This window comes from Phalacrocorax aristotelis, chromosome 6 (genome assembly GCF_949628215.1).
Source record: "Phalacrocorax aristotelis chromosome 6, bGulAri2.1, whole genome shotgun sequence".
NCBI lineage: Eukaryota > Metazoa > Chordata > Aves > Suliformes > Phalacrocoracidae > Phalacrocorax > Phalacrocorax aristotelis.
The window spans coordinates 25,558,979-25,585,114 of record NC_134281.1 but is presented as its reverse complement, the minus strand read 5'-3'; the positions used below and the strand labels follow the sequence as shown (position 1 = coordinate 25,585,114).

General features: G+C 40.0%; 2 protein-coding genes across 10 annotated transcripts in view; one reads left to right on the top strand and one right to left on the bottom strand.

Moving 5' to 3' along the window:
• Positions 1 to 2: 2 nt before the first annotated feature.
• Positions 3 to 18,100, top strand: MKRN2 (makorin ring finger protein 2). 2 transcript variants are annotated; one of them, XM_075096720.1, is made up of 9 exons: positions 3 to 137; positions 560 to 688; positions 2,321 to 2,499; positions 3,303 to 3,607; positions 5,110 to 5,324; positions 6,867 to 6,977; positions 9,073 to 9,217; positions 9,848 to 10,003; positions 18,083 to 18,100. In XM_075096720.1, exons 1-8 carry the CDS (start codon positions 112 to 114, stop codon positions 9,989 to 9,991), a joined length of 1,254 nt encoding a protein of 417 aa, XP_074952821.1. In that variant the 5' UTR covers positions 3 to 111; the 3' UTR covers positions 9,992 to 10,003; positions 18,083 to 18,100. The 2 variants fall into 2 exon arrangements, with proteins under 2 accessions (XP_074952821.1, XP_074952820.1); XM_075096719.1 differs by lacking the exon at positions 18,083 to 18,100 and having other exon boundaries at positions 9,848 to 10,018.
• RAF1 (Raf-1 proto-oncogene, serine/threonine kinase) overlaps positions 13,291 to 26,136 on the bottom strand; it is a 45,583-nt gene continuing 32,737 nt past the window's right edge. For all 8 annotated transcript variants that reach the window (XM_075096710.1, XM_075096709.1, XM_075096707.1 and 5 more), the window contains 7 exons: positions 23,608 to 23,692; positions 22,457 to 22,633; positions 21,400 to 21,446; positions 19,821 to 19,939; positions 17,306 to 17,437; positions 15,440 to 15,574; positions 13,291 to 14,438 (listed from right to left, as the gene is read on the bottom strand). In XM_075096710.1, coding sequence (XP_074952811.1) covers positions 14,298 to 14,438; positions 15,440 to 15,574; positions 17,306 to 17,437; positions 19,821 to 19,939; positions 21,400 to 21,446; positions 22,457 to 22,633; positions 23,608 to 23,692 — 836 coding nt within the window. In that variant the 3' untranslated portion in view covers positions 13,291 to 14,297. The remainder of the gene's footprint in view (positions 14,439 to 15,439; positions 15,575 to 17,305; positions 17,438 to 19,820; positions 19,940 to 21,399; positions 21,447 to 22,456; positions 22,634 to 23,607; positions 23,693 to 26,136) is intronic.

Sequence of the window (26,136 nt, the reverse complement as noted above, 5' to 3'; positions counted from 1 at the left end):
GGCGAGGGGATTGGCATTGCGGGCCCGTGTGGCTCCGCCCTTCCTCCCGGTGGCGGAGCGGAACGGAGCTGAATCCCTACGCGGGACGCCGGGCGGGCCGGCGTGGCGAGGATGAGCACGAAGCAGGTGACCTGCAGGTGAGCGCTGCTGCCTAGGCCTGGACCCGAGCCCGAGCCTGGGGCCTGCCTTTCCCGGCCCGGCTGGCGCCTCTCGGGGCCCCCCGGGGCCTGCTGGTGGCTGGGGCAGGGTGGCGGAGGCTTCCCCGGCCCGAACCCCTGCACAGGCCGCCGGGGAAGGCTGCGCCTGGCCGTGCTGGCCTTGGCGCGTCCTTAGGGAGGCGGCGGCGGGTGCTTCCTGGTGCCCGCAGCTGCCCGGGGCGGAGCGCAGGGAGCTGCTGCGCCCCCGCTTGCAGCCCCATAATGGCGGGACTTTACTCTGCGAAAGAGGCGAGGTCGGGTTCGAGGGAAACGTTTTTCGAAGTTCCCTCTGGGAAGGAAAACCGCTCTTACGCTTGTCTTCACAAAACAGAGCTCTCTGACCAGAGGTGCTTCTCCCCCAGGTACTACGTGCAAGGAGTGTGTCGGGAAGGAAACAAGTGTCTGTTCTCGCATGACTTATCTACAAGTAAATCGTCCACCATCTGCAAGTACTACCAGAAGGGACAGTGTGCCTACGGAGCTCGGTGCAGGTAAAGACCCGACTCTTTTTTCGAATAGTGTGTTTGGAAGAACTGGGCATAAAGATCGAGAAAACCTAAGATGACAAAGGGAATGAAATAATATACTAAATATGAGCTTTTTCTCCTAGTACCAAAACCAGTTTATGGGTCCAATATTATAATTTTATTTTGTCTTGGCTTCAGCAATTATTTTCCTCTATAGGAATTAAACTTCAGGTTTCACAAACGTTTTTCATCTGGTTCTTGCTATAGTAAGACCTATTAAATGCAAAAAACAGAGCCTGCAACTTCACACGAAACCGCATTTGGCAGCATGCTTTGCTTTCTGAGTGACTGAAGGGGCTGGAAGCGGGAGGTGTTTCAGCAATGCTTCACTCAGTTCTCTTGATGTAACCTGTAGCATCCTTTGTGCAGATTCTAATGCATGATTTCAAGGACTTTCAGTTCTGTCTTAGAGCAAAGTTGTTTTCTCATGCTCCCCTGGGTTTGGCAGGGAAAACCGGACAGTACCACACCTTCTCCTGAAGGCTTCTGGTCTTGAGAAATGCTCAAGTAAATACTATGTATTAGTTAACGTTGTTACATATCGCTGGGGACGGGCCGCAGGGCAGCCCATGGCTCCTTTGTGGAAAAATTCTGGTCATGGATGAGAAACCTGTGTTTGTACCGTCACCTGACAAGGAGGACAGGGGATCTCGCAGCATCGCTGCAATTGCAGCAGCTTGGTTATATTTCCTTTCCTCTGCTTTGTTCAGGGTACCAAACTTGGATCAGAAGATTGAACATGGGTGATTTCTGCAGCTTCCATTAGCTGCTCACACAGAATTAGTAATGTATGATGTCGGTGACGGCTGTGTTATTCACGGGGACCACATCATACATTGACTCAACGGTGATGATGGCCGCAAAATGTGCTGCAGTTTTATTCCGGCTGTTTTGCTGGGTTTTGGGGTACTCGATGCTCACAAGTGATTCACATGCCTGTGGCATGTCTGTGGGCAGGTAGAGGTCCTAAGTGCAGGACCAGAAACAGATACGGAGGATATTTTTGTCTCCATCAGAAATATTCTCACATTTGGGTATGGCCACGGCTTTACTGGACCAGCCTCATTACTGCACTGATTGCTTCTGCTCTGCAGCTGGAGCATATTTCCATTGCTTTACCAGATGTTTTGAGCCCTTTCCTATCCTGTGTGCAAATACTGCATTTCTTCTGTGGTGTGGGAGCATAACGTCTAAGCATTACTGCTTGCAGGGGGAAAACAGAGGTCACGAAATGTTGCTCCTTCCTCACAGCATTTTGATGTTACTTCTCTTAGAAATGCCAGCAAACCTGTTTGTATGAGGGGATGAGGAAGATCTAATTTAGTATGCACATGAATAATGTTCTTTCAGCTATGCTGGGTGTCTCTGGAGAAGAAAACATAGGTGTGCTTTCAGAGGCATCCATTTTTTGAGACTGAGAAACCTTTCAGTCTGGCTCTGAAAGAGATTGAGCAGTTCAGTCAACTTGTCAGAACCGTCCTTTTTAAAAAAAAAAAAAGGAGCTATTCAGTTTTATTTTGTTTAAATGTTCATCGGGGAGCCATCCCGCTGCTGTGCCAAGTTTAGCCTTTGTAAGCTTTGTTTTGTCTTTTGCAGGTATGATCACACCAGGCTCCCTGTGTCAGGGGGTGCAACAGCCCCTGCGCCACCTCCCCTCTCAGCAGCAGCGCTGCACAACCCTCGCCATCCTCCCGAGCACAGCGCGCCCATAATCAGGAGCAAACTGCATGAGACTGGCAAACGGGAGAAGAAGACGCTGGTGCTCAGGGACAGAAGTGAGTGGGAGTGCTGCTGGGCTCATCCTTGGTGATTGTTAGGAGTTAGGGAGTTTTTCTCCTCTTACTACTTGACTTTTGTGGACAGCTGGAGAGGTTCAGTCAGACTCCCTACCTGATGAGGCCTCTTCCCTGGAAACACCTGTGCCTGTCAGTGCCTTTTAATGACTCTGTCTAGCTGATGGGCTTTTAGCCTGGCATCCCCTGAAGGGTGGCTGTTGGGGGGGGATTTTTTGGGGTGTTTTTCTGTTTTGATTTGGTTTTTTTGGTTAAAATATCTCTGCCTCTCAGATCTTTTTGTGCATTTTGTTCTCAACATGAGGGCATTTGAAATGGTGAGAAACTACTTTTTGTGAGAAACCTGTCTGCTTTGTGCTGGGGCACCTGGCATGCACTCTGTGGAGGATTGTGCCAGCCCTTGGGAACACGAGCACAGAGACATCCACCGGTGCCTGAGAGGCAGGGCAGAGGAGCCGAGCCCTGCTGCCGCCTGCACACTGTTCCCACCTGTTCTCACTGTCATACCGAATGGGCTAGTTGCCCTGCTGTGAAACGAGAGGAATTTTTAGCCTGTTTGTAAACAGAAAATAGCTGAAGAAATCTTGAAACTGAGCTTTTCAGTAGGTAGCTTGTGAAAATTCTTGTGATTTGTGAGCAGAAGGGGCTCAGAGATGAGATTTCATTGAGAAGAAAACTTTTTTTTAAAAAAAAATCATAGGTAGTCATTGGAAGGTATATGGAGCTTCTTGTGTGGGTTTTGTGCCATGACTTGTATGGTCCATACTATGTTTCTGTCTCCTAAGACCTGTGTGGATTGAATGAAGAAAAGCAGACGACCAGTGCCACAGGTGATGCAGTGTGTTGCAGTGACCAAAATGATAATCTGGAAATGAAGCCCCATTCCTATTTGGAAGCAATTTGCAGTGGACTGGAAGATTCAGTAGCTGGAAGCTCTTGCGCTGACGGAGAGCAGCTGTGTCCTTATGCCGCAGCAGGAGCATGCCACTTTGGAGATCGCTGCCTTTACCTCCACGGAGATGTGTGTGAGATATGTGGATTGCAAGTACTTCACCCTTTTGACCAAGAACAGAGGAAGGCTCATGAGATGGTAATATTAACAGGAAATCGGTGTGAGACTTGCTTTGCTTGGTGCAAGATCTGGTTCATTTGCTCAAAAATCCAAATACATGTTTTGTAGGAGAGCCTGTTGTTCCAAAGAACTTCTGTTTTATTGTTTGTCTAGCTACAAAATGATTCTAAGAGTGGTCTGTTCAAGCATCTGGAGCTTAATTGGTAATGATGTTGCAGCGACTTCTTTTTTTCTCATTTCATTCTTATTGGAAACTTGCCTGCAGCCTCCTCCCAGAACACCCTAAAACTCTACCAGGAAAATGTCTTCTGTAGCTTATGCAGTGTCTCCATGGTAGGTTATGTACAGTGGGGGAGAGGAACAGTAGACTGCTGGTGTGTTCTGAGGCCTTGCCCTGCCAGTCTGCCGAGCCACTGACCAAGGGTGTCTCCTCTTGGTCGTCGCTGATTTCAGGGCAGGGCCAAGTAGGGACAGGTGGAAGAGAGTACTATGATTTTGGAGCTGAACGTGAAGTAAGATGGCTGGAGGGACTGCGTGAGGAATTGGTTGGGTGAAGATGGGATTAAGGGGCTGCTCTTTTCTCTGCCTGGCTACCAGACTGAGGTCAGGGTTGGCCAGGAATAAGAGTTCTCAAAGCTGAGGAGAAGGACCAGCAGCTTTAGTGGTTACTGAATCGTAAGTGTCTCCAGAACCTGGAGTAGAATCTGAAGGGTTAAAAATCTCAGGTTTTGTGCAGTAGGTGTATACTTGCAAAATGTGTAGGTGTAGGAGTTTTCCCTTCTCCCCGGGAGCTCCTTGGTGTCCACAGGGAATCCCGTCACTGCTGCTGGCAGGTGCTCGGCTTCAGGAGCACAGGTGTGTGTCAGATGAGAAGGTGCAGTAGTCAGTATGCTGCTGTTAATGTGGAATTATTTTGTGTCCTTTTTTTTTATTATAAAGTCTTTTAAATTTATTTTACTTGTCTAGTCCTGAGAACCTTGAAAAGCAAGAGGTAAAACTATGCGGGTATAACCACCAGCTCACCTTGTAGTGCTGTGAAAGTGTAAATTCGTTATTGGTAGTCACTACTGGGATACAGTGCTGAGAAATGTCTGTAACAAGAGACTAATTCCTTAGCTAGGGTGAAGCTTAATATCCGGTGAATGAGTGTGGCCTTAACGCTAAGTGGAGTAACATCTTGGTGGTGTGGCACCCGTTCTGGGCCCTGAATTAGATGGTTTTAGAGGTATTTGAAGCATTTCCTTGTGCAATACCTGTTCCATGACAGAGATACAGAAAGGTGTAGATGAGGAGTGTTCAGGCAGTTTTACTCCTGAAGCTGCAGAGGACATCGAAGGGCTGAAATATGTGACTGAATTTAATATTCTTAAAGTTAAATATTGACAATGAAGGGTAGGAGTGATGCTCTTAATCAGCATACCTTGTTTTTCCTGTAATAGATCCCTTTCATAGACACTTGTTTTACAAGGAACAGGCTGACACATGGACTGCAATAACCAGTGACGTCTCTCCTGTGACAGATGTGCATGGCAACATTTGAGCACGACATGGAGAAGGCCTTTGCCTTTCAGGCAAGCCAGGACAAGGTGTGCAGTATCTGCATGGAAGTGGTGTACGAGAAACCATCGGCCTCCGAGAGGAGGTTTGGGATCCTTTCCAACTGCAATCACACGTACTGCTTGTCTTGCATCCGGCAGTGGAGATGTGCCAAGCAGTTCGAGAATCCAATCATAAAGTAAGCTGATGTGAACCAGAGTCTCTCCTCTGTAGCCTGTGTCAGGGAAATGGGCTTTCCGGTCTGCTTTGACTTGATACGGGGATAAAACGGGTGATAAGGGATTCCAGAGCTGGAAACAGTAACATTAATAAGATTTGAGCTCAGAAAATCCTAGTTCAAGTGCTGGCAAATCCCAGGACGATGGAGTAGGGCTATGAGGAGAACTACCTTTGAGGCGAGTAGGATGCACCAGGTATCCTTTGGTAGCAGTTTACCCACGTGCTGTGGTCCTGTGTGGGAAGAACACGGCCCTCTGTGACTCCGCCTTCTCTCCTTGCATTGACAGTGGGGCAGAGGGCACACAGATGCTCTCTGGAGCAGCCGAGTCCTTGCTAGCCTGTGCCCTTTGCAGCACCTGGTGTGAGAAACCAGTAACTCTTTTTTTTTTTTCTGTGTCTGTATGTGCTTAATGACTGTATTTTTCTCTAAATGATAGCTTACCTAAGCTAAATGTCCCATTAATCACACATTTATCTTTTTCTGAGTAAATGCCTTGATCTTCTAGCTAGACAAAAAAATGCATTCAAAATATGCTCCTCCTTAGATGACAGAATTTAAAACCTCCAATTAAGGCAATTTCCTTTTTCAAGCATCTCTTTGAAAACTCTCAAGTTACAAGGATGCTAAGGAAAAGGTGGGAAGTATTTTCAGTCCTCTGACAAAATAGCCTTTTCTGCACAGCTTTCATTATGAATTTCACTGAAGTGAATGTTAGCCCCTTGGAATGTAACCTGGAGTTGAGCTTCTGGGGCCAGGGACTGAGTGCTGTTTCTTTCATAAAGAGTGCCCTGGGAACCAGTTTGAATGTGGATTAAATACTAATACAAATTCTTCAAACGTGTTTTTTACATTTCTCTGCGATGGCAAACATACTGGTTGTTGCAGTTAATCTAAAGGAGGAACTTGACTTAGTTCTAAAAGCGCTGCCTGCTGGGAGACAAGGCGTTTTATGGGACTTGTGGGGAGACCGTAATAAAGCCTTTCCTGGGCTTGTTGAGGTACCTGAAGTTGCATATTTGAATCTCAATCTTGGTTCCTGTGTAGAAATTCATCTCATAAAACAACAAGGCAAACAACTCATTGCTGCTGGTAGAAGCCAGATTCCGTTTCAAAAGGCTGAGAACTTCCTTTTCTTTTTTTCAACTGGTTTGGCTTTCAGCTGTGTGGGAGCAGCAGTACTCACAAAATAAAGGTTTATTTCTGCCTGTTGGGATTAACAGATACAGTTTATTTCTGTCTATTGAGGAAATACCTGCTACTTTTGTTCAAGTCTAGAAATAAATGCAAGGCAGTGCAAGCCCTGACTGGGCTGAATTGGATTATTTCAACTGAAACTAATGACAAAGGTGCACATGTGCGGTACTTAAGTGTGCAGGGGTGCTGCTTCAGTGTGACAAACCATCTCCCCTTTGCTTGGGAGACTCCTGTTTCCAGCTGATTTATTGAGGAGTATCGCTCTCAGAAAGTAACAGCGTTGCTGTTTTGTCTTGATCCGTTAAGGTCTTGCCCAGAGTGCCGTGTGATATCAGAGTTTGTCATTCCCAGTGTGTATTGGGTAGAAGACCAGGAGAAGAAAAATGAGCTGATTGAAGCATTTAAGCAGGGAGTGGGGTAAGTTCTGTAACCACAAACACTGTTTACATTGTCCTTAAGTCAAGTTTACATTGTCCTTAGTCAAAGGGCCTCTATTTTTCAACTTTATGCAGTTACAAACCATTCTACAGAGAATTCTTAATCTCTTTTAACAGTTTTATTTAACTTCGTGGCTGCTACGAAAGGGTCTGTTGCATAATTATAGGTCAGAAATTATTCAATCTCACTGTGCTCTGAAATGTTGATGTTATTTCAGTTTACTTGTCAAAATGGGCTTTGTGCATTTTCTGTTGATCCCTTAGACATAATTGCCTGGAAGGTTGTCAGTTACAGAGGAAAATAAATAGAGGAGGAAAATGTAATAGCCTCTGGGGGTATGGGATAAAAATTCACAGGGCTTTTGTAATGTCTACTGGAAATGGAAAATACTACACAAGTGCATTCCTTTTATTTTCTAATAAGTATTTGCCTGGTGCTTGGAGCGCTGGGAGAGTGCTGCTGACGGGTAGATTTACAGCAGCTTTGCAAAGTCGTGCTTGCCCTGCGTAAGGGTTACGTAGTTTGCAGAACAGTGAGGTACCGTTACTTAGCTCCTTGCTTGCTCTTTTTAAGGGTAAACAAGCAGATCTGTGCTTGAACCCAAGTGAGTGCTATGTTGTTCAAGGTTGCATGGCTTTAGACATCCTCTTTGGAGTACAGAAAAAAAATAGGCCTAACTTAAACCTGTGTGTAGCTGTTGCTACAAGCTTTTCAGCTGCTTGGGAAGCTTTACGTCTCTCAAGCCCTGCTATAACACAGCAGAAGAAGTGTTGAAAGCAGTACTGCTCCATTAAGTGAACCCAGCATCGTCTTGTTTTCTCTTTTAGTCAGGCAAGATATTTGAATAAAATTAATCACTTTAAACTGAGGTTCATCAGATACGGTTTGTTTTCAGTGCCTTCTTGCTGTCATGGTTCTTCATGTTAATTTGCCTTGAGGGTAGAAAGTTGTTCTCAAGCCTCAGCTTAGTGCAGTTCTTAAATGGCCGTGCTCTCAGTAAGGTAAGCTTTTGTGTTGCTGGATAGAGGCTTAGGTGGTGTTGGACTGTTGTATAGAAGAGAATACAAGGGGTTTTGCTTAAGCAAGTGCTCAGCTAAGACTGAGCACTGAGCAGTAGTGTTGTAAATGGATAGAGTCTCTGTACAAAAGCGGTTTTTATGGCTAGATCTCTTGGCAGTCAGTTTAACTTGAGGATTTAGTATTGCATGGAATGAAAGAATGCTACTGAAGGGGAGCCCAGGTGAAGAGCAGGGGTCCTGTCAGCACAAATCCATTCTGATTTATGTGCCAGTGAGGGAGGGAAAAAGCCTGACCTAGAAACCTGGAAGTCACAGACAACTGCCATTCCAAACCAAGATTAATTCATTCCACTTTTAATGCATTGCCAGGTTGGGGGGGGGGGTGGTGGTGGTGGTGTTTGGTTGTCTGGGGTTATTGCTGTGCTTTCTTCTCCTTTTAGTTGCTATTTGATAGGCTGTATCTATGCCTCAGGAACCAGTTTCATCAGTTGCATTTTCTTGAGTTTCCTCATCAGATGTTTTGCATTGTAGAACAATTTATCAATCAACCCCCTCCCCACCACTGTTGCATGACCTCTGTAGTGAAGACCTTTATAAACATTTGCCACACAGCTAGAACAGCTTAGTTGAACAACAAAGCTGATGGAACCTTAAATTAGCAAAGAATTGGAATAGACCTTCCAAAGATGATGAGTAGGTTCATAAAACTGTAGTGGTAGAAAATACAGGAATGTTGCTAGAGAAGTGGCAATGGATTTATGATGAAAATGCAGGTGTAGGATCAATGACGTTCTTTGAACATCCCTCACTTTCCATGTCTTAAGATAGTTTGGGGTTTTTTTACTTATTCTCTTGTATTTATTTATTTGTTTGCGTTTAATGGTCTTCCCCAACTCTTTTGACTGCTCTTGGTTTGGGACTGGGAGACTAGAACGCCTGGTATGTTAACAGTATTTTGCTGCACTGACTAAGGATGAGACAAGCAGCCATGCAGAGTGAAGGGTATCTATTTCCTACTTGCTGAAGGCAGTACTCTCTCCTTCTAATTGCATCAGGAAAAAGCCCTGCAAGTACTTTGAACAAGGGAAAGGAACTTGCCCGTTTGGAGGAAAGTGTCTTTACCTTCATGCTTATCCAGATGGGACACGAGCTGAGCCTGAAAAACCACGGAAACAGCTCAGCTCTGAGGGGACTGTGCGGGTAAGGGAATGTGCCAGTCAAGTGTCATTACAACCACGTTTTGAATGTAAAGTGTATTACTTAGAGCAGCAGTAGTGTACAGCCTCAGATAAGTGAAGAAAGCACCCCTCCATTTCCTTGATGCACAGGCTTGTTATTAGGGAAAGGAGAAGGCACCTTTCATTTAATAGCAAAAATTTTTTATTTTTTTTTTAACCAATCCTTCTCATGGCAAACCTTTTGTCAAAGGAATGCTGCTGTTCAAGCTTTTGGCTGCAGTATTAAAAACATCTCCCTTGCCTACATAGAGCTGGGACTAAGACCAGCTAAAATGGTTAATGCCTTCTCAAAACCTCCTTGTGACTTGGCCACGGCCCTGACTGGTCAAGGCAGGTTTAATGTAGACACAGCTCCATAACGTGGGCTGGTTTGCCCTCACTTTATTCATGCTGTAATGTTAAAGAGAGCAGTTGTCACTTTGACTGGAATGGCAAGTGTTGCTGAGTATTTGTAAAGTCTGGCTCAATCCCAGCTCCTGAGTCTCAACTTCTGACTTTTTTAGACTAAGAAATAAGACTGATAATGGATAGTATTTTGATGGAACCATGACAAGTACCAGTTTGTGCTCAATCAGATTTTCTTTTATTCCAGTTCTTCAATTCTGTTCGTCTGTGGGACTTTATTGAAGATAGAGAAAGCAGGACTGTGACCAGCACAGACAATGAAGTAACAGAACTTGGAGAACTTTTCATGCACCTTTCTGGGCCTGAGGAGGATTCTGCTATTTTTCAATAAAGAGAACTAAAGGTGCAGTAGCCTAAAGCAATCTACCTATTTATTTAGCAATGCTTTTACTTTTTACAGCAGTTTCAGAATGAATGTGCCCTGTGGTTTGCTTGTGCAGTCCTGGTTAAGTTTTCAGATAGTTTTTCTATGGCAAAAATACTAAAGTGTATTTAAATAGTTAAATTGATTGCATGGAAAAAACAACCCTTACTCCCAAGCGGGTTTTCTCCCTCTTTGGCCTAACATATGCTGTCTAGCGAGCTGAGTGGTGGTATAAATGCAGCTCCTCTTTTACCACGCAAAGCTTAAGCTGTTAAAAACTGTTGCTAAATCTGTTTTGGGTGGGGTTTTTTCTTCTTTTTTCCACTGTATCAACTAAATGTATATTTACAAAAACCCACTGGGAATAACGGTCAGTGTAGCTTTTTCTTCCTTAAAAAGGAGATTTAAGAACTAATACATTATACCTCGAAGTAGTACCTAGAGTTTGGAATCAAGTTTATTCTTACAGCAAGTGTTTCAGGAGCAGGGTCTGGCCATTTCCTGGCTCTCAGAGACTCTGTAAGTCAAGTTCCTATCCTTGTTTTGAAAGAATTTAAGTGTATAGTGCCAGGAAGCATCTCTTAAAACACCCGCTGTAAAGCAACTGCACTGATTTAATGTATTCAGGCAGAGCAATCACAAGTCACAACATACAGCTCAATTTAACTTACAGCACAACGTGTGTTTTGGAAACTGTAATGAGCGTAAGTAATGTAGCCATTCCAACACTGAGTGTTAATTTTTTCTTCATTTTAAACTAGTTCAAATGTATTTCACCTACATTTTCTGATCTCAGTCTGCAACTCTACAACAAAACTGTTTCTTTTGTAACTGAAAATTACTTATAATTGCTGCTTTTCTTAACTGCACGGCTGATACTTGGGCTTCTCCATCTCCACACACCTCTAGCAGAGCAAGAGACACCTTTCTGAAGCTGCAGTACAGTCTTAGAACAGCCCAGGTCATTCTGTGAAGTCATTTGTATTAACTTTGCAGTTAAACTAAAAATTCAGTCTGGACGCAACTGAAGTGGCTACAGTGTAATACAGCGTTACCACACTGCAGCACCAGTGGAGTTCTCAAGCACATTCAGCGTACAACCTTGATGGCTTGAGGATAAAGGCTGCATACCCTTGAAAGGTTGCCTGTATGCTTAGAGAGTTGAGCAATTCAGAAAGCTTGATTGCTGAGACAACAAACTATTTGTATTGCAAAGCAAAGTATATTTAGAGACACTTGTGCAAAAAAAACCTTACCTCAGCATGGCAAATAGGGTGCTGCTTTGATGATGAAAAACTAGGATCTGGGTCACTGCCATAAAGCAAAGAGCAGGAACCTTAATCTGGGATTCATTTTTAAACAACACTGAGTTAGTGATTCCAGGATTACTCGCTTTGGCTGTGGGTTGGCATTTCTCGGTCAAAACTGAGAAATACACTGGATGAAAATATTGCATTCATGTATGGGTTCCAACAGAAAAGGGAGACAGCCCCCATCTCTGCTGGCTAACAGTTTCTCACGTCGAACATGTAAATTTTGTTCTCTGTTCTGACCTGGGAAATGTTAAAAATTAACTTTAGAGTAGAAAAAATTGTGGAAAAGTTACAATGCTTACTGCAGAGTCAGGCCTTAGCGTGCCAGTATCTATAACCACATACTGAGCTTCTTTTTAAAACCGGCATGTGAAGGCCTGCTCTAGTAAGTCGTATTGGTGTAATTCTTCATCAGTAGTGACAAAGGTGAAGGAAAAGAACGTAGCAGTAGGAGAGCTGTGGTACTGGAAGAGGAATGTTCAAGAGCGCTTGCCCAGACATAGTTTCTAACCCAAAATACTTACACCCCTTAGCCTCCCTGCTGAAGCTTGTTCCTAGCAGCTATTACGCATTATTCCTTGCTGGGAAAAAAGAGGGAAGTTTTTCAAGCAATGAAATATACCCAAAAAAGGTCAATGGAGAGGATGTTCTTTACCTTAAACAAGACATTCCTGGTTTACTTTGCCCCAAGAAGACATAAACCAGGTAACAATACCCTGTCATTAGAAAGACAAGTTTTTTTGAGCACTATCTAGGGACAAAAAACAGAAGTTTTAATGTGAGAGCAGTAAGACTTAAACTCACTCCTTTTCAGTTCTTCACTTAGCAGCTTTCATCTAATTTGACATCAAGTGCTGGTCAAAACAAGCCTATTTATCAAAAATATTTTAATTTTAAAATTAGAAGTTAATGGTTTCTTTTTGGAAATTAGAGCTAAAGTAAAAGCAGCTTACCATTTCTCCTCCCCCCCCCCCCCCCCCCAACTCACTCTTATTAATATGAAGGTAAAATGAGAGAAATGATGTTCAGAGAGGGCTGCAGTTAATATCAAGATTATTAGAAGTCCTGCAGAAGTATATCAAACAGTTTCTGTCAACCATCAATTTACTTTTTCGCAAGCAAATTTCATGGTCATGCTCAATTATCACTTAAGAATTAAAATTCCACCCTTCTTATAGTGTTAAGACGATATTTTGAGGGCAGTCTAGGTATTGGTTTTTAAGTATGTGCCTGGCTTACATGCCTCGAGTTCCTCTCTTTCCTTTCAGAAGCACTTTGTGGGTTTTTTGCTTGCTACAAATAAACTGAAATGGCTACTTGGACATGTAAGCTGTGAAAATTCACAGCAAAAGTACCTCACCTAACCAATTTTAGGCAGCAGTTTAGATTGAGATAACAGTGGTTACAGACATCTTGTCTCTTCACTCGCTAGACCTCAGCAATGTATTTGGAGAGGAGTCCCACGCTTATCTGTCTGCACCGAGAAACACAAAATCCCAAGCTTCCCTTCCAAGAACATAAACTTTGCTCTAACTAACAGATTTAAACAATGCTATTTAAAAAATACATTCCTATATTAAAGCACCCATTTTTTGTCATCTGCAGAGTTCAGCCAAGACAAAAAAAACCCCACTTGCTTCTAAGTAGAAACAGGTTCACAGAAAATAAAATGCAGAGGAAAAATGATGCAGTTAAATAGCTTGATAGTAATTCAGTGTAGGTATCTTAACAAGTAGATGCTGCTGAAAGATTACAGTAGAATAAAAAAATCTTGTATGTGATTGAAAACCTATAGGTTGTCATATCAAGTGTGTTTTTACTTGAACTGCTATTACCTATCCTAGTAACTTTTAAAAAGTTATTCAGAATATAATTTTCTGAGTTTTTCAAATCTCAATGTATGTGTCAGAACTATGGATTACTACATTAAATGATGACATTGAATCTTAAACCTAGAATTTAATTTATTTTATTAAAATAAGATAATCAGAGGAACCTTGGCTTATAATAAATGCATTTTCTGAGGAGCAATAAAAACAAAATTAAAACCCAAATCAGCAAAAAAAACTGCATATGCTCAGTTTCCTCTTGATAGTGCATCTCTCGGACGACAGCTTCAGATGGGATGATGACTACGCTCATTTTGCAGAAGTACACTGATAATGTTAATTAGCCTTTTCTCAGCCAAAACGCCTGTCTTTCCGCACTTACCACCTCATTGGGGTGCAAGAAACAAGTCAATAGTACCAAAGTAAGCTGCTTAGGTTGCTGAAGATGACTGTAGCAAGACTGGCTGGCTTCCTTCTCTGAGCAGTACAGTTCAGAAAATATTCCATTCTTTTGCAAGAGTTTTTCTTCTATGTGCAAAACTATTGCAAAACTATTTTGTGTTGAATTAGCATTTTAACTTATTTCATTGGCTTGATGAAAGCTCTTAGGCAGGAGCTGATTTCCAGAAAGTTTTTTCCTCTTCCCTCAGTCTTGTTTGCAGATACCCATTTCAGGCAAAACTCCCCCAACTTGAAGTGGCATGGGGCAATCAAGGAGCACCATAATGCATCAGCTTTCCTCAAATGCTGAGGCAAACCATCCTTGCTGTAAAAAATACCAATTTATCAACAGATTCAAATCAATCCAGGAACACTGCCAAAGAAACATCCATCGCTTCGGTGTATGGGGAAAAATAAGGCTCAAGTGCATCTATTAAAAAAATAGTTAATAGATCTCTTGATTTATATTCTGTTAACTATCCCAGTAAAAGAAAATGTAGAAAAAGGCAATGTGGAGCTGTGTCCCTACAGGATAAGAACTGCAGAAATCCTTAGCAGCTTGTTCTTAAAACTGGGACACAGATAATCCTGCTGGCACTGATCCTGTACACTGAGGCATTAAAAGCACAACTTCTGTTACTTCTGTTCCTTTCCCATTGCTGGAGAGAACCAGGGAAGGGGAGCACAATCCTAAAACACAGGTAGTCTTGTGGATGTTAATGTGCATGAATTTATGTCCTCTGTGTGGGCGGCGCGATGCAGAGATGGTTCAGAAGCACTCCGGTTGATTTTGGGTAAAGAATGTTGCAACAATTCAATCGACGACAGTATCTGAGGGAAACACAAAATGAAAAGGCGGCTTGTTAGAGCTGCTTGTCTTTAAGACTTAAACCTTCATGTATTATGGCTTTAAGCATATGGTTAAGAGCAACAATACAGCATGTGGAGACACTGAAAATAACACCCTAGGACTATGCTGTATGGTTTCATTGCTACGAGGAGTCTGAGTTTCAGAGGATGGGAGGATACTTCTCATTAGTTCAGAAATTAGGATCAATTAACAAGCAATTCTCCAACAGAGTAACAGGGAAAGAATTGCATCCTCTGCCTAACAGTCTGTTTAGAAACAACATTTAGAAAGAACTTTTTAAACAACAGAAATTAAACTTGATTGTAACAGCAAGAAGTTATTTTTCCAAAATCTGCTAATATTTAATTCCAGCTATTTAACGAGTATGATAAAGCACCTTCATCATCCTCAGAGTGACAGGAAAAGGTAAAGTACCTTCTGTAAAAATACCAAAAATTGCTACATGAATTTAAATCCCCCCGTGCGTTTTGTTTGCATGTTCATAGCTGTGGGGAAAGAAAGGAGGAAGGGTTTCTTATTTCCCTCAGACCTATGCTAAAATAAAATACAAATACAAAGACAGATTTGATTTTTTACTGGGCTAGGGTTTGGGGGTTTTGTTTGTCTGGGTTTGGTTTTTTTTTGTGGTGGGTTTTTTTTTTCTGCTTGCCTCCAAAATATGTCAGCTGTTGAAAACCAAATTGCTATAGTGTTAGTCTAACATTGCTTCAGTCTGCATGCAGAGTATTTGTTAATGACCTTTACAGCAATTACACACAATCAGAATTATGAACTGCCTAAGGGAGCTGCATTATGAAAGATGAACATATGAATAAAGACAAAAACAGGAAGCAGGCTGCACTTTATTCCTACGTCTACCTTCAGTTTCTCAACCAAAGCTTGTATCCCTGTAGGATGTTTTGTGTGCTAATAGCCATTTATAAAATACTCTGGAACTGGTTTAGACAAAAAACATACTTACTTGTGGAAACAGAGGTCGTTCTTCCCTAACTTTCTTCAAACAGTCTGCTACAAGCCTCTTCATTGCTTTGGGGCAGTTCTTGTACAATTTACTGAGGTCTGGAGAAGCATACCCTCGGCCAACCATGAAAATAATCTGGAAAAGAAGCAGCAAGTAGCAGAAAACCAACATTGTAGAAGTTGTTTCACTGGTTGATAGCTTTAGTGTCCCGAAGTCATTAAACATGAAAAGGCACACACACTAGCAGATACTTGTAGATTTGTCCAAATTAGTTAACTGAAACAATCGTCCTGGTTTTGTATAATGCCAGACATGATTAAATCAGAGTGACACTGTGGTTTGTAATGCTCAATAGTGAAGGCACTATTGCATTCAGAATGGGACAGGAGATACTGTGTGACATGGACATGACATGGCAAGTTCCTTCAACTGATGGCTACAGCGACAAATTATCCCCAATTTGGGCAGTTAGCAGCAGCCAACCAATTTGGCACAACAGCTTAATCCATCAGCAGAGCTGTATTTTCAGTAAACATTTTGCAAAAGGAGATGTATGGCTAGCAAGTGGAAAGAGATCATAACCAGTGATAACTAATGCAGCAAAAAAGGAAGAGGGGTTTGGTTTGGGACAAACAATTAAAAGGCAATTAGTGTTGGAAAATACATTTTCCATTTTCATCCCAGTTAATATGGTCATTCTTTAGGATTTTCATCAGACTTCCTGTAACCTTAATAGTTGACTATTTAGTATTGGTAAGACTGTTATTCGGCTTGGTTGGTTGAGGGAAGTTTGTTTCTTTGAGGGTTTTACTGGGGGGGAGGAGGGGTAAACAGAATTAAATGGGCTATTTCTTCTTCAACTAATGTTGCCTCAGGGGAGGGAAAATAAAAGTCCATATAATGTTGCTAAAATAAAGTGTCATTGTTCTTCTCCAGGAAATTTTCTATCCTTCCCTGGAAAACTTAACTTGAGGGGCAAATGTCGCATGTTCTGTGAGAGTAATGGTTTTATTAAAGCTTGCATATAATTTCAATACTATGAATTAAAACGTGTTCCAATATCCCAATTCGTAGACAACCTTAAAAATAAGAAAATACTTCCTTAACAGAACTGGCCTCTTCTACTTGGAATACAGACTATATAACATAATAGGGGTAAGATCTAATATTTTGTCCCCATACACACACACTGCTTATTATTAAATCTTAATTTAAAAAAAAAAAACAACAAAAAACACAAACCATAACTGAGGATTCAGTAAAATAGAGATCAAAGAGATCTAACAGTCAGGGGGTCATGTCCTACAGAATAAGTTAGCTCTACACTTGCTAAGCCAGAAAAAGCATTCCTGTAAAGAACACAGTTGAGGTTTCTGTCCTTAATGTGCTTCTTTATAATTATTGGTTAACTGACTTGGTAAGATTACAACTTAGTAAACAGTAAATCACCCAAACTAACATTCAATACTAAAAGGTTTGACAATAGCCACTGTTTGGTTTTTTTTTCACTTGGTAGAAAGCACAGAATCTAATCTTGCTGATAAAAGAACAGCACAAAGGGGAAATATCACATAACTGCAAATATATAAACCCAGATTTTACTGATGTAGCAAAAGCTTTAACCCATGAATAAATTAACAGGGCACTTCAAATGTTTATAAATAGAAATTTTTCTTCCTTCCAGTAACTGTCACTGTCAATATTTAAGTAAACATACAATCACACAGGTTTACTACTGAAACAAATCATGTTGTAAACAACATTTAAATTCTTATTTTGTGTTTGTCTTTGTCTTACATTTCTCGAGGACAACAAAATGTACTGTGTCCAGAAATAAAATGCAGTATCCCAAAGAATGTTTCGCACCTGATCTCGGTTGTTTATGTGGGAATATGGCAGTTCTCCTGTCATTAGTTCATATAATACTATTCCATAGGAGTAGACATCTGACTGAAAACTAAATGGGTTACTGTCCTGCATCCGTATCACTTCTGGTGCCTGTAGAAGAAGGAAAAAAAAGAAACAAATTACGAGCAATATTAACAGAACCTAGAAATGGAAAGGATGAGAAAAGGGGAAAATGTTTGGAAAGCAGAGAGAATGAGCTCAGCTCAAAATTTATGAGCAAAGGATACCTCAAAACCTTTAATGAGTTTACCTAAGGCTCTGGAAAGCGGTAGTACTACTCTACATCTCAGGGGTGGGGTGGGGGTAGATCAATACAATTGTGAGTAAGCAAAAAAGCAACGCTTCACCTAACATTTTACCATTAGAAAATTATTCCAATTTGCAATATGTTTTGACTTTTGTTACATCTTACATACAACTGAGTTTGAGTCTTTCAGACTCTCGTTATCAGTTCTTACACAGGGATTGATTGATGCTAAAGGGGAAAAACAAAATTCTGGTACAGACAGTCTCTTGTAAAACTGATACCAAAATATTTACATGAAATGTGAAAGCCAATACCATATATTGAAGATCAGGGAAGAAATGCAAGAACATTCTTGAATCATTGCAAAACAAAGCAAAATCGTGAAGTTAAAGAACCTAAAAGAAACAATGTGGAATGATTTAATAGAACAAGATACAAACTATCAAATATCTTTCCTGTTGACTAAGGTAGCTTTTTCTCCCCTACAGAAGTCCCTCAGAATTACTGAGCAAAGTATGAGTTAAAGTACAACAGTATAAAACTAAGTAAGAGATTACATCAACTTTCAAGGAAACAGAATCAACCTCCCCTTCTACGGAATGATAACTCAGCAAAGATGGCCTATAAATGATTAAAATTTTAAAACTGCAAAGAGCAAAAATGCAGGGTTTTTTTTTTTCCTGTTTCATTTATATAGGCATACTACTATGTAAGTTAGTTTTAAAACCTTTTATGGAAAACTAAAAAGTTTTGGCTTTTGCATTTTTTTTTTAAAGAAAAAACTGTTTCTGGTTTTGTAATTTTGTTTCAGGTGATTTGTGTATTTTAGATGACACAAACAAATGTTGGCCAAACATCCTGATATGCTTAATGAACACTTCCTGACTTTTCTCACAATACATATACTTAAGTAACAATGCAGGCTGCAAGCCTAGTAATAAAGAATATTTTTTTTTAAAAGGAAAATCTGTTTCAAGTAACACCTGCAGCTCATTCTGTGCTAAATGTCAAAAGATTTAAAATGTACTAATATGTAGCATCAAGCAAGTCATTTTGATTTGGTTACCCTTCTCTGAAGTACCCGCCACAAACATTGCTGCATGCCCTACCCTGGGAGATCGAAAATATTGGTAACTAATACTATGCCGTTTACTTAAATTCAGCATGTAGACTAACAAAGATGGGTCAAACGAGACTTAAAATATTTTGTTCATTTGGTACGAGTGTTAAATAAGACATTCTTGCAAAATCATAATGATGCCTTTTAACCTCATAACAGGCACTGTTCCACTTTTTCTATTTTCTCTAGTAACTTTTCAAATGTGCAACTTCAATAAATAGATTTTCTCCCAGTAATTTTTGGAAGGAAAATTGTGGAACTGCCTTTTAAGTTCCAGCAGAAGTTAAACATAAAGGCAATTGTTGGGAACGCCCTCTCAGAGAAGGTCTTTGCAGTACCACTTCCAAAACGAACTCCATGAACTTTCCAGTAGAACGTGAGAACTTCTGCACCTAAACAACATTCATCTGTTATGGTTCTGAGCTGCCTCAAAAGCCACCGCAACTGTCTGGTGCAGGGTATGGAGCAGTAGTGGGTCTAACAGCAGTATCTCGGTATACATCAAAGGTCTCGCCACAGTACCAAAAATGAACTGCACTCATTCCTGTACTTCAAGAAGCGCTCCCTACCCTTTCCCCAGTCCCCTGCCAAAGCTGCCAAATGTGCCATCAGCAAGTGTGCGTGAGAAGGGATGTTGCCAAGTCCTGAGCAGGGGAAGAAGCAGCTACAATGAAGAACATCGAAAAAGACAGGGTTTCACTGGCCTCACAAAGCCACCGTTAAGCAGATTAAAGGCTGCTCTCCAGTGAGACAAGCTCATTTGGGGAAAGGCAGGATTACAGCAGGAGAAAGGCTCTCCTCTTCCCTCAGAACAGCTCCTTGCACTTCCACTGACAGCCCTGTCTCTGCCCTAAATATTTAAAATAACTCCTAAAATCAAAAGGAGAATTCCTTAGGTGAATGGCATCTACTTTGGACAATTCAGCGCTCCAGCACTTCACTCTTCAATTTTAACCTGTCCTACAACTGGAATAAAAGTCTACACAGTACTAACAGCATCTGTTGATTCATTTAGATTTAAAACTTTAAAATAGCATTCAACTGACAAAACATGTATTAACAGCATGAAAGCCAGCTACTTAAAAGCAGTGAAACATTTTGCTCACCATCCACAGGATTGAACCAGTGGGCTGTTCCACCTGTTGGGATCCACTCCACCTGGATTTTACAGTTGCCAGACCAAAGTCTCCTATTTTCACTGTGAGGCCTTCATGAAGAAATATATCTAAACATTTGTTAAAGGAAGTCTATAGAAAACTTGAGTATACAATTCTGAATTTTCTGACACGATTACAAAGTGCCTGTTTAGGTTATCACAAATGCAAGCCAACTATCCAAGAATATTACCAATTATTTTTTTAAACCTGCTACAAGTTGTAGCTTAAACAGAGGAAAAGTCATTTTATGGCATCCATATTTACAGAGTTCATATTTAAGACTAAACAAGACCAGATATTTCAGCATTATTTGTACATTTATCTTTATGGTGAGTTAGGATAGAAATCAGTTGTGTTAATCAACATCAGTGTCTGCAGGCACTTCAACTGGTGTCAAGAGACACATTGGGAAACAACACAGAAGTCCTCACAACTCAAAAAAGAAAACTAAGAAAAAACAATTACAATTAGAAACAAATCCCAAAATAAAATATTTACATAAAGCTCTCTGGCAGATCTCCTGAGATTTAACTGTTTCAACTGGAAATATTTGTAACCTACCTACTTAACAGATTTGGCTGTTAAGATTGCTAGCTAGCGCTTTCTTTGTTGGGTTTATTTAAAAAGATATCATTTTACAATCTCATTTAAGAATGTTTTAAGTTCAAAATGATGACTCAGAAATATAAACATGACAGACTCTTACTTCTCATTTCCATGTCAGGAGAAGAGTTAATTTATTTCACAAAAATGGTCATCATTACCAGGAATCACAAACTCCTGACCTCCTAATATATTAACATGATTGTTTTTCTAGCTCACCTGAAAATAGGAATCCATTTTCGTTCATCCAGTTCCATTATGGAACTACTGAATTTGGCGTATTTTTTTTTATGATGTCATTTGCAAAACATTCTGTTCACATTTTATGAAAGGAAGCTGAGCTGCTAGCTCAATGGATGCTCTTCTTGGCAATTTCAAAAGCAGGAATTTTCAAAGGCAAAAGACATCAGTTCAGAACATTTTTACTCCATATGCATTATGAAACGTACATTTTTGAAAGAAATATAGTGGTAAAAGGTTGCCTCTTCTTGAGTTTAAAGTAAGATTTTTTGGCTCCATTTCTGCCAGTCATGTGAGGATGTTTTAAATTTATTGAAAATATATGGGACACAGTAACAAAAGCCGCATGTGCACACATACATCAGCATGCACAGGCACACGTATCTCCTGTCAAGTAAATGGTGAAGCTTCTCTCCAATAGAGCATTTGGATAACAGAATTGCATAAACATCATTTAAGTAAAATAAGACACACTTGGAGCGTAACTGTTGCACATCCTTTTTCATCTTTATCACAACAGTTTGACAAGCAACCACATGTTCTATGAAAGCCCTTCCTAAAAAGTAAATTCTTACTCATTAGTAGCTACATACATTTGAAGCAGCTATTTCAACCCCCCAAAAAGCTCCATATTAACAAATCACTCTCACATGAAAATAAATATGGTTAAGTTAGTAAAGGATACTATTGGATTTCATGTCTCTGTGGATGATATTCTTTGCATGTAAATAGCTGTGAAAGAGAAAAGCAGATAAGTACCATTAGGAAGGCTGTCAGTAAATTGAAAGGCTGAGTTTATGTGAACAGACGTGACAGTTTACTTCATACTCAACCATTTCACAGACTTCTTGCTTTAGGCAATTTACAGGATGCATCTACTCTGAGACCAGAGAAATGTGGCAAGTGCTAGCTGATGTCTACTGCCTTATGCATTACAGAAAGTGGAAGCAATGCAGTAAATAAATCTCAGGAAGAGTGGCATCATTGTTATATAACTGTATAATGCCCTCGAAGACTGGGGGCTGTCCCCACATGCATGAAATTTGTATGCTATGCTAAGGTTTACTTTTTACAAGCTGCTTTAATTTGCCATCACAATAGATGTCCTCGTTTTCTGGGTCTCTGACTGGTAACCTGGGTCCTAATCTACAAAATGGACGAGTACTGACAGTGAGAGCCAATGTCAGCATCTGCTATGCTACAAACATTGTAACATGTTCTGAAAGAGAAGTGAGGTGGTTACTGCATCACCTCAAAACATCTGGAGAATGCTTCCAAAATACATCTGCATGTGTGAGTCCTGTAGCTGTAGAATAGGAACAGCCATCCCCTCCTCTCGCAGTATACAGTGCCATGAGTATAAATTAGTGTTTGCCAAACACTGCCATGTTTAAGCAACACAGGGAAGGAAAAAAGTTAATTCTGTGTTTAGAATAGGATCTTACCTAGTGATTACAGTAAGACCTCAAGCTACAAAAGAAGATAAAATACATAAAAGCTGACTGTTAAGTGACTAGTGGTCTAACATGAACAAAGGCAAGAATCTATGGGAAGAGAAATACTAAATGAAGAGAAGAAAGCATACAACAGTGCTGAATTAAGGATGCACGAAATCCTTACTTAGTATACCATTTTGACCCGTTCCTATTTTAGCACAATAATTCCATGTATTAGGGTTTGGGGAAGAGAAGGGAAACACCATTCTAAGAACAAAAATAGCCAGCATTGTTTATGCTACTCACTCCATTCCCTGCGCTGTCTGTCGAGCAATATCAATGAGCTGGAACATTTGGAACTTGGTCTCTTGAACATGCAGGTGTTTATACAGACTGCTTCCTTCGCACCACTGTGTAACAATGGCTAGGTTATCTTTAGTCATGTAGCCCATAAAAAGCAAAATATTAACATGCCGAGTCTTCCTAATAGAAAGTAGCAAAGACAGAAATTAGTATCCTTTGAAATAAATTTTCAAGTTTAAAACAAAAAAATGCATTCCCAGAACATATTTCAGCTTTTGAGTCCAAAAACACGAGTTTCCTGCACAATTTTTGCTAAGTGACTCTGTGTGTAAAGTTTGTTTTTATAAAAATAATAAAATATGCCACAGTTGCCAATTTATAATTTTTAAATAAAGTCAACTGATTTGCTGCTTTTTAGTTAAAATACTTCCTTTTGGTTCCAAGGAAGTTATTTAAAATCAACCTTTAAGAAGATGTCATGAAAATTCATGGATTTTGAAATTACTAACCAACATTCACACTTGCAAATGGTATTAGAAAAAGTTTTGGAACAACAGAAATCACCCTGAAAGCTGTGAAAAAGTGACAACTTTAGATAGAAGACTGAATCCCAACAGGAAACTAAAGGGTCATTATAAACTGCAAAGGAATTAACAGATAATAGAACTGGTTCAGTTCCAGGATTAACACTACAGACAGTTAATTGGACACTACAAGAACAGTATTTAGAAGCAGAAAACAGTTATGCAGATCAGAGCATACATTAAAAAAAGGAATTATGCTCCAATTTTAAAAGGTACAGTTCAAGTATTCTGTCCAGTGATGAGATATGGCAGAATTTATTAATCCTCACCTTCTACAGCATGGCAAAGGTGACCTGAACAATTATGGATGTTAGTATCATTTATCTGAAAAGACGACTTTCAGAAACAGTGAAGAATGACCGAAACACTCTGAATTAAGATTGCTGCCTCACAGCTCCACAACAATATTCAGAAGTATCATTATACAATCTCTTTTTTATTCTTCTGCTCTGAAGATCTGCCTTTTGCGCCTATCAAACACAATATTGGGCAAGATGGCTTAAAGGAAGGGTAGTAGTCAGATTCAGTGCCTTGGAATAACAGAATTTAGCAATGAGACTACCAGCTCACCTTAATACAGCCACTTCATTTCTGAAAGCCTGGAACTGTTCTGGGGTTGGATCTACAACCTTTAGTATTTTCACTGCTACATCCCCTGAAAATATATATACACCATAAAAGTTACTAAAAATGCAGCTCCCCCACTCTCCCCCCCAATAACATTAACATACAGTATACTTAAAATTCCTGATTTGTGCACAATACACCTCTACAAATTTGTACATAGGTCAAGACCTTCCTGCAGACACATGAACTTCTGTAGTATTGAGCAATTAATTTACCTGAATTCAGCCTAATGGAGAAAGGCATTAATTGTTCACGTGCTTCCCCTCTATTTTTTAACAGCTATGGCCGGCTAGAACTACACATATGCTTTTTCAGGATACAAAGCTACTAAAATCTCAAATAGTTGTTGAAAAGGAAGGTATTCTAGTGTAGGTGCATTCTCAGCACAATATTTCATGCACAACAACACATCAGAGTCTCTCTGCTTCCAAACAGTAGCCAAAGTTTCATCACTTTCCCTTTTTTCTATCCAGCTTTAGCACATACAAATATACACACACATACACCTTTGTATTTTTATATAATTAAGTTTATATATTAAAGTTTATATATATATAAACTATATCTATGTATATATACACACATCCTTTTTAATATAAACTTTATTTTAAAAACAAACTTTCTAAATTTAAATATTGCTAAATTTCAGGAATGGGAGGGATAAATTTTCTGTCCAAGAATACCAGAAAAATCATGAATGATACAACTGATTTTAGTATTTCAATAACAAATTTGGGGACCATGGAAAACAGAATATCTTACTCTGCTTTTAGCTTATACATTATAAAATTTTACTTCAAAGCTTCATTTGAAATGCTTTCAGTGTCAGTGCTTGCTTTAAATTTCAGTATCTATTAAAGGGTAATACAGAGAGGAACATATGATGATCCAATGCTATCTGTTTAGAACCTGTTTCTGAAAATAAGGTTGTAAAAACCTTTGCAGTGTATGTCCAGAAAACAGTAGAATTGAAGTGATTTAAAAAAGGTACAACAGTGGAATAAAGTCGACTGTTATAACAAAAGCGAAAGCACTAACAGCAAGGCCCACCAATTCTTCAGTGAAAGAAGTACACATCATTCAATTTAACTACAGATGGACAGTGTTTTAGAATTCAAGAGGGGAATAAACTTGCCTTGACAGGTAAAAGCAGCTTAGGAAAACTGAAACTTCGATCTTAGTCCACATGCAGTAAAAAGATTTGAGAGATGCTTACTCCAACATAGGCTTAACCTATAGCTTAAAGGCTACTGCCGCTTAGCATTACAGAATCATCACCTACGTTAAAAAAACACCTAGAATGACAGGTTTCTCTGCTACCGCAATCACTATTTTCTTCTTAATATGGTCTCTTTTCCAAGGTAGATTTGAAAAACATGTTAGCATGTCTTTAAAATAGAATGATCAACTGAATGCATTAGGAATACTAACCGCTCAATTGAAAAAAAAAAAGTGTTGCCACAAAGTATGAGAAGGTTTGCAAACTGGTACTTGAAAGTTTCAGAGTACATCGAGTGAAATGCTGTATCTTCCACTATAGTTACCAGTCACTTAATTTGCTGTATAATTTGAAGTCACAAAGATGCACAAATATGGAACATATTATACATTTATATCATCTTTCTTTAACTTCAGTTAATGTACTGTACTTCCTATTTCATCCTCTAGCATCTTCATAAAGAGAACCATCTCGCATTTGCAGTATGCGTAATGTTCTGTAACTTACAGATAGATATCTCTGCTTGCAGACCATAACAGGAGAACGTAACTGGTAGAAAGACTACACTTTCATGTGACTACCAAAATCACAGGCTTTGAAGTAGCCAGTTCCTATGGCAACTCCTGGTGACGTACAATGAGAGACCAACAGATGGTCTACAATACTTGAAATGTATTGCTATGAGCTATGCCAAGACAAGGCAAGGATGCAGTATCCACTGATTACAGGCCAAATGTTTTCACATAATTTTTCAATATATTCTCCATTATGATCCTTGCTTTATGGTTGAAAAGATATTTTTAACCTCACACTGTTCCTATTGAGTCAGGTGCCACCCTTTTTTTAGGCTTGATGGCATTTCCCAAGCAGAATTCTCTATAGAAACAAATATAACAATAGCACTTGTTTTGTTTAGCAGCAATCTGAAGACAAATCAGCTTCCACCAACCCCCCAACCACCAAAACCCTAGAACTGATTACCAGGGTCAAAGGGGAAATGTGAGTGTTTATGATAGGTAGTCTTCCAACCCATTTAAACTGCCTTGGTTCTCTTTCCGCCTTTTAAATTTAGAAGCATGCTACAGGACACTACAGGATCCAAATGGGGTCTGTAACAGAAGTGGTGCAAATACGAAAATTAGTACTTAACCATCAGAACAATCTGGAAAAATATGGAAGTGCAAGAGAAGTTCAATGAGATGCACTCCTCAGAGCAAGACTGTCCTTGACGCTTCATTTTTATTTTGGAAGAC

Bases quoted from the DNA above. Each gene is read 5' to 3' on its own strand.
- MKRN2 (XM_075096720.1), top strand. From the start codon at position 112: ATGAGCACGAAGCAGGTGACCTGCAG. The intron at 2,500-3,302 runs GTGAGTGGGAGT...CTGTCTCCTAAG, and splicing joins GCTGGTGCTCAGGGACAGAA to ACCTGTGTGGATTGAATGAA. The intron at 6,978-9,072 runs GTAAGTTCTGTA...TAATTGCATCAG, and splicing joins GCATTTAAGCAGGGAGTGGG to GAAAAAGCCCTGCAAGTACT.